This window comes from Stegodyphus dumicola, chromosome 9 (genome assembly GCF_044657685.1).
Source record: "Stegodyphus dumicola isolate Sdum_Otavi_A_Nest chromosome 9, ASM4465768v1".
Lineage (NCBI taxonomy): Eukaryota > Metazoa > Arthropoda > Arachnida > Araneae > Eresidae > Stegodyphus > Stegodyphus dumicola.
In genome coordinates this window covers 80,346,925-80,360,315 of record NC_140776.1, presented here as the reverse complement: position 1 = coordinate 80,360,315, position 13,391 = coordinate 80,346,925, and the positions used below count along the sequence as shown (strand labels likewise).

The 13,391-nt window shown below is 31.0% G+C and overlaps 1 protein-coding gene across 4 annotated transcripts in view; it reads right to left on the bottom strand.

Moving 5' to 3' along the window:
• Positions 1 to 13,391, bottom strand: part of Pgm1 (phosphoglucose mutase 1) — a 119,190-nt gene that overhangs the window by 103,286 nt on the left and 2,513 nt on the right. For 3 of the 4 annotated variants that reach the window (XM_085823667.1, XM_085823668.1, XM_085823666.1), the window contains exon 3: positions 12,426 to 12,686. The exons of the other annotated variant lie outside the window; for it this stretch is intronic. In XM_085823667.1, the coding sequence (XP_085679793.1) occupies positions 12,426 to 12,686 (261 nt within the window). The remainder of the gene's footprint in view (positions 1 to 12,425; positions 12,687 to 13,391) is intronic. 4 annotated transcript variants of the gene reach the window in all.

The following is a 13,391-nucleotide window of genomic DNA, read 5'->3' as shown; positions in this document are numbered from 1 at the left end:
AATCTCTAATTGACCTAATTCCAACAGGCTCAATTGAATGTTACACAGATGGATTAAAATCCAACTTCACTGGAGCTGGAGCTATTATAAGGACCAAGGGATCTGAAGAAGATTTCATTAGATTTCATCTATACCTTGGTAAATTTACAACTGTTTTCCAAGCCGAGGTTCTGGCGATCAATATGGTCGCCAGGGAGCTCTTAGCTAAAAATACAGTTGATAAGTATGTATATATTCTCTCTGACAGCCAATCAGCCATCCTTGCCCTGGCTAATCGTGTCAAGTTACAAAACTGTGTTTTGAACTGTACTCAAGATCTCAATTCTCTGGCTCAGGCCCATAATACCATTAGTTTAGTCTAGGTCCCAGGTCATTGTGATTTTGCTGGAAATGAACTAGCTGATAAAGTAGCTAAAGATGCTTCCCAACTACCCATGTCTGGCCCAGAACCATTTTACCCAGTTTCATATCAAACGGTTAAAAAAGAAGTAAGAAGCTGGATAAAGAACAAACATGATGATATATGGTCTAAACTTCCAGACTGTGCTCATTCTAAATTGGTGCTCAGTACACTTAACTTTTCAGGTAAACTCATACACCTCAGTAGAACTAACTTACGCCAGGTAATTCAAATTGTTACTGGACATGCTTATCTAGCTAAGCATCTCCACAAATGTAGTCTTGTCGAATCTCCTCTCTGCCCAGCTTGTGGAGAAGAAGAGGAAACACCTTTTCACTTTCTGGGACGATGTCCGGTGTTCTCTGTCCCTAGAAACAAATTCCTTGGGTTTCCCTATATTACCTTTGATCAAGCCCTTTTATACAAAGGGCTCTCTGGCATAATAGGGTTTCTGATGTATACTAAACACCTACAGGTAAGGTGAATATGGAACCACAAGAAACAAGCATTGAGACGCCCTATGAGTTCTTTTCTTTTGAAAAGAAACTATGCAGGGATTTCCCTCTCATAGCTGTGTTTTGGAATATAATGATATCAAATCTTTATACACTACCTGGCCATTTGGCTTGAGAATGCACCTCTGCCCTCCTTATTTATTTATTTATTTATTTGACTCTCCACCGCACTCTTGTTTGGTCAAGAATTTGCGTTTGGTGGTTTGGGAGGGATTGAATCGGTTTTCCATCCAATAGGGAAGTTTTTACGATCCAGCCGACACCTTGAACTTAGAGATGGGATCTTTTGCTGATACTATAGATTTGGTGTCAGTTTGAGATCTTATCTATTTATTATTCACCTTTTACGGGAGTTACCATTTAAATCCCTTGATTTAAATGATCAAATGGCGGAAGAGTAATGGGCAATTTTGCCTAAACTCCTTTCCTTCTTTTCATAAGAAGGAAGCGCCCTATTGTTATGTTATTGTTACCCCAACATTTATATTAGAAATAGGAACAAATTATAACCCATGAACCCATTCAAAAGATAACCATATATGTCAGTGAATCGCCAAATATATTCCTCCAAAATGATAATTCACACTCAAAATGGCAGTTTTAAAACAGACATTTCTGATGATTAAAATTAACGACCTTCTGCCGATTTTGAACAAAATTAAGGACTTTTAAGGACCAAAAATCGATTCCAAAAAGCTTAAGAACTCTTAAGGACCGTACGAACCCTGCCAACTGAGCATGTGAGCAACAATATATGCCATCTGTACACAGATATGTACTTAGGTTTATACACGGGCGGCTAAAACCCGCCGGGAACTGGAGAAATTCAACCAATCAGAGACAACCGTTGCGCCAGGAACTTTTGGCGTCATTTTCCGATCGCCAAACGCAATTTTTGTGCAAAACTGTTATACAAGAAAGCAGTTGTTAATGTTATGGTAACTTGTTCGTATTTCTTGGGTAGAAGTAGTTCATTTGTTTTGGTTATTTCGTGTTGCCCTGATATGATTTAATATTTAATTTACTGTAGAAGCGATAAGTGAAGTATGTAAATCTCAATTTCGAAAACAAATACAACTTTTTATTCCACTCAATTTGCTAACTCGATACCCAATAACTTTTCTTTACTTTTAAATAAAGGGTAAAAATAATAATTGATAAAAATTACTTACTGTGAAATTTCTGGGCTCTTTGTGTATTTGAAAAATGCTTGGTGATATCTAGGTTTATATTATTTCATGTACTCTAAACATCGTGAAATTCAACAAAGAAAAATATTTTAAGAATGTGTCTTCTTTTCTTTTTTTTCTTTTCTTTTTTTTTTTTTTTATTATTATTAAAACTACTTTTAAAAGTTTTAGAAATTTCTCTTTTGTATATTTTTCCGTAGGCAAAAATCACATTAACAAAAGCTCCTACTGAAATATAGAAAATACAATGATTATTCAGAGAATCTGTATATTAAAATGCTGATGTGGAATAACTCATAAAATAACCCAAGTAAGCCAGTGACCAATAATCAGGTAACCCAGTAACTCCCAAAAGAAGAAAAATAATTGAAAAAATTAACATGAAACTTGTTTATGCATTATTCTCCATGGAAATAATTCTGTTTCATTTCATTGTGTTATGTAAAAATAAAGATGTAATTTTTAAAGTCTTGGAACATTAGCACAATCAAGTAATTTTTATTCATGATGAATCTGTGGGGTATTTTACACTTTATATTACACTGTATGCATTACTATGTACATTATTTTCTTTCATTGCCAAGACTTTTCTGAATAATATGCAGTAATTTATCACCTTCATTAGTATAATGAAGGTGATAATAAGATGATTTCTGAATAATATGCAGTAATTTATCACCTTCATTAGGTTTGTAATTATATTTTAGGAAATCACACAGTCTTTAAGCTGCAATTTTAATTCCACTTGCTTATGATTTCAGATGTCATATATTAATCCCTAGCAGAAATTCTGTATAAGTTTTCTTGAAATCCAAAGCATTTTCTTTTTCTGTATAAATAAAATATTCCAACAACAGCTATCACCATTGGATGCCTCTAATTTTTATTTTGTAAAGAGCAACAAATTGTATATTGTAGTCTACACATCTGCTGCCTATGTTCCTATAATTTGCTATCATTTCTGATTGTGGAATTGTGGTGAATTTTCACAATTCTGTATTACACATATTAGAGCACGCATAAAAATATTTCAATTGGTAAGAGATTGTATAAGTGTTTTCTTTCTTTTTTAAAAAAAGTTCTGTATCAATGGTAGTAATTTATTTAATTCATTATTGCAAAGCAGGAAAACAGTATCTTCTTAAGGGTAGAAGACTTTCATGAAGTATATGTTTAAAAGAATATGACTTCTGTTCATGCGGCACAAGAGAAATATCCCATGCAACTAGCCTGTCCACCAGTGTTCAAACTATTAGTGCTTCTTAGTCTTATCCACTCGACTGCCACGTCTGGATTTAATTATGTCAAGCGCCCTTGGGCTTTAATTTTGGAACCGGCAACATTGTTCTTCGCAATAGCTCGGTCAGTTATAGAGTCTAAGTCTAAGTCTAATGATGAATACTAATTATGGAAGATAGTAATAATTTTTCTCAGTGTGAAAATTTTGTGACCATTTTATAGAAAGTTTCTCACTGTAGTCTGCTCCAGAATCTTCGGATGAAGTTATCATTACATGATATATCATAATTTATTCTTTATATTCAAACTGATTGGGGAACTTCATTTTTTTTTTTTTTTTTTTTCCATCTGGAATAATTGTTCCTAGTAGCAGAATAACTGCACACAAAGGACTCTGTTTATAATTGTTATTCTCCAAGCAGATTTAATAAATTAACATCATTCAGTTTATTATACCAGTGTTGTATAAGAGTCAAAAAACGGCTTTAAGACAAATGGGTGGTATCTGAGTATAAGTGTGCATTTAGTTACAATAATTAGTAATAATCATTTATTGTTTTACAATGGTTTACATTAATGTTATATCTTCCTAATATCTAACATGTTAAATAACAATTCTATTTTGCTTGGTTTAAGATTGGTTCCTAGGGACCAATGCTATATTTAATATGTTAAGAAATGACTGATGAAGTGTTAAATTGATAAAAACAACTTACTTATACATAGAAAACAAACACTTGAAATTTTGAACTTCAAGTTATATTTTGTGATTATCCATATGATCCATGCACAAAAAATATTTTAAAATATAGTATTAAAAAAGAAAATTTACAGAGTTTAAAAATTTATTAAAAAATATTCATATTATGCTACATACTCTGATATTTTGAGCAATGTATATTAAATTGTAATTTATCAACCTAGATAAAATTTTGATTAAAATATCTAGTGATGAGCTATTAAAATATTAACAAAGAGCACACACTTTATTTTATAAAATTCAAAATACCAAATTATGTTTAATTTTTACAAAAACGGAAAACAAATAGTAACTGTGCATGAAAAAAAAAATTAAATAAGAAATATCATGGAAATTACATAAAATAGCAAATAAATTTCATGATGTGCACAATTTGTGCCAGAAGTTGCCCCTCACTTTTCTTCTCACATCAGTTGATCATTTGTAAGGTTTTAAGAACCAGCAGAGATTTTTCAAAAAGTTTCTATTCTGCTAAAGGTTTCCCCATTTAGCATTGTTTTTAAATCTAAAACTTCATGTGAGTCAAAGAAGGTCTTATTATGGAAACACTTTTCGTTAAGCTTAAAGCCTGCTTAGCTTCACCTCTATTAATACTAATAGTCTTCATAATAACTATACCTTCCTTTACACTATTAGGAATTCCATTATGCAGTTTTCATGTTAAAACCATCTCGATGGAAATCCTAAAATAATTTATTTATATTTCATGTTTTAATGTAAAATTTAACGTATGTTAAAGTACGGTTACAACATGCAAGACGTTTTTCCCTGGAATAAGTAATAAGCAAACAAAAAGAACAAAAGACAAATTGAGCAAAGGACGCGTGCAAACTTCGTACATTTCATCACTGAAGATATCATAATGGACTTTTTGTACCCCATTTAATGTTGCAAATACCTAATATTACTGATACTAAGAATAGGCTAAATAGATTTCACTTGTATATATATCAAAGCTATATTTGCAGACATCTTTAGAAATTTCAAGACACTTTCAACTCAGACTAATTGCCAAGCAGGCTCATTTCCATTGTAGAACTGATGGTAATGAAAAAGCTGATTTCCTCACACAGAAAAAACAAATTTACTGAGTGCATTAGATTTCACTTTCTAAAGCTTTTGACGAATTTAATTTGTAAATTTTTCATGCAGAGTCATTTCGAGCATGTAATCGAAGAACTTGGAATGTTGTTCGAACAAATCCACCTGTGGTTCCAGGTTCTCAAAAATATATAGTTGTCACAAAATTTGTCAGGTCATGAATTTCAAGATTAAAATAAATCAAGAAAGCTTAGAATGATGCAGAATTTATATAATTCTTATTAATTTTGAGTGTTATATGTGTTCTTCAAAAGGCCAGGAATAAAAACCTTTTTTCATTTTTATTGAAGAAGAGGGACCTACGTCAGTTATTTCTTAAAACTGACACAAGATTTTATGTTAAGCTGCTATTTTTGCCTTACTTTAATTTTATATGTTTTGTCAGTTAAGTATGACATACTTTTATCTGCTCTTGAATGTCAGAAACATTAATTTTTCTAAACCATGGGTTGTATCAAAATAAAGTACTTTGGAAGTAGATTTAAGCAAAATAAGTATGTTTCAGAGAAGACTCATAAGTATTACAGAAATATAAATTCTAATTGTATTGGAAGCCTATAACTTTAAAATACATAATTACAAATGTTTGATATGTACATATTTGGTTATATGGTACCTGTCCCCATACTGCTTGATAAGAGTACTCTAGCTGATGTATTTTGTGTAATATCTACATGACATATATTTCACTGGCATGTCGCTTTCCGCAGCCACAGTAATCTTGTTTGCAGATCAGACTTAATATTGGGTACAAATACTTTGTTTTTCATTTACCATTTTATACAGATCATCAGACCAGATAAACTAAGCAAAAGGTGTCCAAATATATAGTTAGGATATAAACCTAACTATCAGTGTTCAGAAGTCTTACCATTCATGGGCTCTTTTTCAGATGATTATCAACTGCATTATATTACATTATAAAGATCGTCCCATTTTACACTCTTCATGTTATGCTAATGACAATTTTTCTAAAAATCTATTTGTTACATGCATTAATCTTTCACACATCCTTCTTTTGAAACTGGGAAAGAATTCCAGATTTTATTAGATAAACAAAACACTTTAATAAAATTTCATATTAACCTTTTCAAAAATACAGTACATTTGAGATTTTTACTATCAATTTATTCAACGTGCTACATTTCTTAAAAATCAAATATCACACAAAAACGTAAGGCATTTTAAAAAAAGTTCAATCAAATTGTTTATTATTATTTAGGAATCTTCTAATGTATATATATATATGTTCTGCATGTGGCTTTGTTGGCTAAATTTAAGTACCTAATAAATACTTATATATATAGTATATAAAGAAAGAAAAAAGCAACACTTCTTCTGCACAGGCCAAATTAATAAGCCTTTTTTATGTGCATTTTTTTCTTGATGATCAAAAAATAAATTCTTTCTGTAATTTTCAGTGCCACAAAATAAAGTGAAATGTCCAATTTAGCATAAAACTTTTGCGATACAACACCGTACACCTTTTTTTGCGGGAACAGGCTAGAAATTTTATTATACATTTCACGTGATATAATCCACCGAATTTTCCGTATTCACTACATTGTCTTTTACAGCAATAAAAGTTAGAAAACTATTATAAATTGATGCGAAAAAGACGTAATCAAAAGAGGAATATGAGCGGAAAATAAATCCAAAACAAACCCTTCGATTGCTGGCATAAAAATTGGTCGCCAAAAGCAGCCTCCGGCGGTAGCTTATTCTGATTGGTTGAATTTCTTCAGTTCCCGGCGGGTTTTAGCCGCCCGTGGTTTATACACATTCCAATAGTGAAAACAATGTTGCCAAAGGGTCCAATTTTTTTTGTAAATTTGCTACTTTTGACAAACCATTGCTACTAAAATTTATGCTTATGCAATTTTGCAAATTTTCTACTGCTCCATCATTCTTTTGCACCACTTTTTATTGTTTTTAGTACATCTTAAAATGCACATACCCTGGTCATCACAAGTAACACATAATGAGAAAAAACTTACTCACTCAGTTACTGTTGCAACCAGAGCCCAATACTGTAATTATTTATATTAATTAAATACAGTTGAATATAAAATTGCAGTTCTGCACACATATTAATTCCAGAACTACGCAAATTCGACTCCTAACAATATGGTGCTCAATGAACACACTTTGGAATCCCAGTCTGTATTGTTGTTTCTGTATGTATGTTTTACACTTACACAAAGTTTCTGAGAATGATCAGTAGTTATGGCTCAAAGGCACAATGGACTGTATGTGAGAAAAACCAATGGTTTGTGTCCCGCTCACTCCACATACTCATGTTTCAGAATTGGTTACAAAGAATGAAAACAGATATGAAAAAAAAAAAACCTAGTTACTATTCGGTTTCGAGGGCCGTAAAAAATCGCCAAACTATTGTTGATGCCAATGCTGCCAAAAATAATTGCGGCAACCCTAATAATTGTGGCAAGAAAGGAAGTATAATAGTAAATAACTATTTAAGATTGATGTTATAATTTTGGTGAAAGGTTAATTTCATATAATACATTTTTATTATTATAATTTATATGAAAAAGGCTAAACACGACTGAATGGAAGCATAAGAGTAAATAAGTATTTCAGATCATTATTATAATTTATATAAAAATTGCTAAACATAACTGAATGGATGCCTGCATTGCTGTTTCGCTACAGACTTATCGCTAAAGCATAATTTCATCTCGTTGGTTGTTCAAACGTAATTTTCTATAATGAATGATACCTTTTCTTTGAAAATATTCTCGGTAAAGTGCAGAATCACTCACTTATTTGTTTGCCGCTTTTTACAAGGGTAAAAACAATTGGATTTTTGTCAATTTTCTTTTACTTTTTAAGTGAAAATAGGTCGATGTGTACATAGATAAAGTCAAGGGTGTGCGCAGTGCCATTTTTGTACAATTCTAGGATTTATTTATTTTATTTTTTTTTTTTAAGTGAAAATAGGTCGATGTGGACATGGATACCGAGTATGTGCAATTCTTAAAAACGCGTCAAGAAGTAAGTGATTCTGCACTTTACCCAAAACACTTACACGAAGTTTCTGAGAATAATCAGTATTCAGTAGTTATGGCTCAAAGGCATAATGGACTGTATGTGAGAAAAACCAATGGTTTGTGCCCCGCTCACTCCACATACTCATGCTTCAGAATTGGTTACAAAGAATGAAAACAGATATGAAAAAAAAAAAAAACCTAGGTACTATTCGGTTTCAAGGGCCGTAAAAAATCGCCAAACTATTGTTGATGCCAATGCTGCCAAAAATAATTGTGGCAACCCTAATAACTGTGGCAAGAAAGGAAGTATAATAGTAAATAACTATTTAAGATTGATGTTTTAATTTAGGTGAAAGGTTAATTTCATATAATACATTTTTATTATTATAATTTATATGAAAAAGGCTAAACACGACTGAATGGAAGCATAAGAGTAAATAAGTATTTCAGATCATAATTATAATTTATATAAAAATTGCTAAACATAACTGAATGGATGCCTGCATCGCTGTTTCGCTACAGGTTTATCGCTAAAGCATAATTTCATCTTGTTGGTTGTTCAAACGTAATTTTCTATAATGAATGATACCTTTTCTTTGAAAATATTCTCGGTAAAGTGCAGAATCACTCACTTATTTGTTTGCCGCTTTTTACAAGGGTAAAAACAATTGGATTTTTGTCAATTTTCTTTTACTTTTTCAGTGAAAATAGGTCGATGTATACATAGATAAAGTCAAAGGTGTGCGCAGTGCCATTTTTGTACAATTCTAGGATTTTTTTTTTAAAGTGAAAATAGTTCGATGTGGACATGGATACCGAGTATGTGCAATTCTTAAAAACGCATCAAGCAGTAAGTGATTCTGCACTTTACCCAAAATTCTATTGCCGAATTTTCGTCATGGGCAATTCCCAAATTGTTAAATCCATAGGATACCAAAAAAGGATTTAAAAATTAAACTAGTATTTCAATGGCGTCTTAAGAAATATAGAACTATATAAACTTACGCATCTGAAATCAGCACGTACGCTAGATTTGGCGCACTGTTAAATGGGTGAGTTTGCTATATTTGGTGCTTTTGCGCATACATTTTCGCTGCAATTTTCTTACGGCCCTCGAAACCGAATAGTACCAAAACCTATTTACGTTATGTAAATATGAACTGAGAATATATAAAACTGAATTAATGAAGCACAATATTTCTTTAAAACATGAGCAAAATTCCCAATAAGTTCTGTTTTAGAATAGTATTAAAAATGCATCTGAAAATGTTAATAGCATAAATAAAATTTTAATTGAAACTTTCCATATTTATTGCTTGTCATGCATCCCTATGATCTATAGACCATTTTAGTGAAATTTTTAAAAAATAAGTGCCATCAAAGTAATCATCCAAAACTTTACATTTACACGAAGTGAAACGTCAAGCATTTATAAAGAAAATCTTTGACCTGAATTTTTCACAGAACAAGTATAATTACAATTAATAAAGCATCAATTTCTCTAATACTGAATTTTCTAATACATACATTCCATATTATAAGCATATATATTTATGCACATGTTATTATAAGGAAAAATACAATACAATACAAACACAGTTTTCAGGGCTTGTTGGAGATGCACAGACTTAAAAATAAAAGTAACAACAGATTTCTAAATAACAATACAAACAAATTTAACAATAAAAGAATGTAGTCTTTATCAGTACTCAATCTGATGAAAGGAAGTAATTTCAGTTATGAGAAGAGAAAATTAACTGAAACTAACTGAAAAGTCATGCTTTTGAGACATGGAAAATGCTATTTGAATTTTGCCAGTCGACCCAGTAAAATTGGAAATAAAGAACTACAAAACATATAAGAAAACATATAATCAACATAAGCCCCACTGTAATACAGTCAAAAGTCGTTTATTCGGACACCCATAATGCGGAATGATCTATAATCCGGACCTCAAAGCTACAAATTTTCTGCGCATGCGTTGCGTGCATGCATAAGCCCTTGACTGCTGCGAATATGCGTGTGCATGCGCATAATATGTTTACGCATGCGCATTTAATGTATAACGGACGGTATAAGTTAAGCTAAAATTATCTAATTCAGTTAATGTTGCAGATTGCGTTGTTCCTTAATCTTCGAATTGGATCCAGCTTATTATTTTTTACAGACTGTTAGAGCAATTTTATAAAAGCAAGCTTGAACTTTTGATTATGTCAAATAGAATTTCCGATATATATTTACTAATATGTAAAGGATCTACAAAGCGAAAGTATGTTTCAAAGTCCATTAAACAGAAAGTGGAATTGCTGCAAAAAATGAATAAAGGCATATCCTTTAATTACCTAATCATTCCGAAATATGTTATCAATTTCACGCTGCTCTGTTGGGGAAGGGAAACGACGCGGCGTGCAATGAATTGGAAGTTGATCTGTCAGCACTATCTTCAGGGCAGATGTTTTTTTTTTATTTGGCTTATAATTCCTTACTAAATGTAGTATTTCATCTCGATGTACTCCGTCTTTGATATGATTTAAATCAAGTTCCTCGTCATTATAATTTGCTTCCGATAGTGAAGAAAGTGACACAGAGGTTATTGAAAACGAAAAAATTTCGATTGACAAATTAGTCGGTATTCTCGACAGAGCAATTATAGAACTTGAACAGCAGAACTTTGTAACTAAATAAGAAATTATGTCTGTTTAATAGAATTAAAGAGAAAGTATTATCACATGAAACGAAGTAACTTAAACCACTTACATTGAAAGAAATGTTTAATAACACAAACAAATAAATATTAAGCTTTTTCTTTTTGTAAATTTTGATACCCCTTAGATCATAATTGTTATTTATTTCATAAATTACGGTTTCATATTTTTAATTTTATAATTTCTGCATGCCATCTTACCAGATTTAAACTGATGATCTATAATCCGGAATCGCCGAAGTCCCGACGAGTCCGGATTAACGACTTTTGACTGTAGTAAATTAAATTTTAAAAGAATAAATATTTTACTGTATTCATGAAATGTCAAGAAATAAATGTTACTCAACTGTTATAAATTAAATATAATTGGGGGTACTTGTGCATTATTCTGCTGACCACAAAACTATTGCCAAACAGAATGATTCATTGCTAGTTATGGATAAGTGGGATGTAACAAACACAACCATGACACGTTCGCTTTTGTTTGATATAGACCTAACTGATTCTCGACATGCTACCTTTTGTTTCTATAAACAAGGATATAAATTAACTGTTATTGCTGTGTTTCTTCTTCCATTTTTGAAACAGAAAATTATTAAAATGTGAGACCTGCCTTCTACAAAATAACAAGCAGTGTATTAGTTTTAAAGTTATAAAATCTTACAATAAAAAAATAAATAAATAAATAAAAATAATAATAAAAAAAAAACATGGATTAAAGGACACAATATGGTTAACAAAACAGTCATCCATATTCAGTGCATAATAAAACAATAGTGAAATAATTACCTGTGAAGAATTTATCCTCACACTGAACAAAATTAGGGGAGCTAAAACATAGTAGAAATCGACGAAAGCCTTATTACGAAACACAAAAACGAAACAGGTTGAATACTATTTGCTTATTAGATAAATAAATTAATTCTGTTCCTTCAGAACTACACAGAAATAACTGGCACAACTTTGATAGGATCTCTGGCAACTTTCATGGTTAAATGGTAGCCAAGCCTCATGGTCGACAGGATAATACGTAAGTAACTCAGAGGGTAGCCATTTTTTTAATTCATATTTCATAAGTCTGTTTATATAAAGAACCAACAGTCATGTTAATATGCCTCTGAATATTATGAAAGAACTACTGAGGGGAACTATTCATGCATTCCTTATTTGATGCACCAGTAGTTATATAAAATATAGATATATAAAATTACATATTAATAAAAAAATTTTATTCAAAAATGTTAATAATTATATATTTATTCAATTTCAGTTATGGATTGTAATAAGCAGATAAATGATACAGTTTAAGAAAACTTAAAATCTGCATAAATGACAGCTAAAATTGCATACAGAAACCTAATAATTTAAAATTATTCTATCTAAATTATCAACAAACAGATATTGAAATCAAAGCACAAGGCAGCCATACTTAAAGTGAAATTTTAATTATCTATCAAAAATATTTACATGAATGAGATCATTTTTACTATATTTAAATTACTTACCTCCATGCATGCAGTCAATAAGAATTTTAAATCCTCCAGCCAAATACTGTTTTATAAGAGGAAAATCAAATATTTCTTTCATTAATCCTAAATAGTCATCCACAGAATCAATCACTTCAACTCTGAATGGATCTCCATCGACTAAATAATCATTTACACCTATTTTGGATATATCACATTCAAGATCTGGACAGATTAAATATTCCTTAATAGTGGTCGAGATCTCATATATTCTGTTCGTTACTCCATCTGGAGCTGGTCCTGTAATAAGCATAAATAATTGTTTTAGATCAATATGAAATTTATAAATATACATTTCTCATACATTTACAAGCTTCAGATTATGAAAAAGTAATACAGTACAAAGTCCGTAATCCGGACTCGTCGGGACTTCGGCGATTCCGGATTAGGGGTTTTTCCGAATTATAGATCATCAATTCAAATCTGGTAAGATGCCACGCAGAAATTATACAATTAAAAATATAAAACCATAATTTATGAAATAAAGAGCAATTATGATCTAAAGGGTATCAAATTTTACAAAAAAGCTTAATATTTATTTTTTTACTTTATTAAACATTCCTTTCAACGCGTGCATGCGTAAAGCATACATTACGCATAGTCGAAATTAGAAAATTGTAACTAGAAAACTATTTGATGTGTATTCATGATATTTATAATCACGAGGAAATTGATTAAAATCATATTCAAGAAGGAGTACATCGAGATGAAATACTACATTTAGTAAGGAATTATAAGCCAAATAAAATAAAAACATCTGCCCTGAAGATGAGGATAGTGCTGACAAATCAACTTCCAGTTCATTGTGCGTTGCGACGTTTCCTATTCGGAACTTATTTGACGAACTTTCTACTATGTAGCATTATTTTTATCAATACAGACACATTGCAAATTTTGTGATATCGCAGCATAATGTGCATGAACAAATGATTACATTCTTCTTTG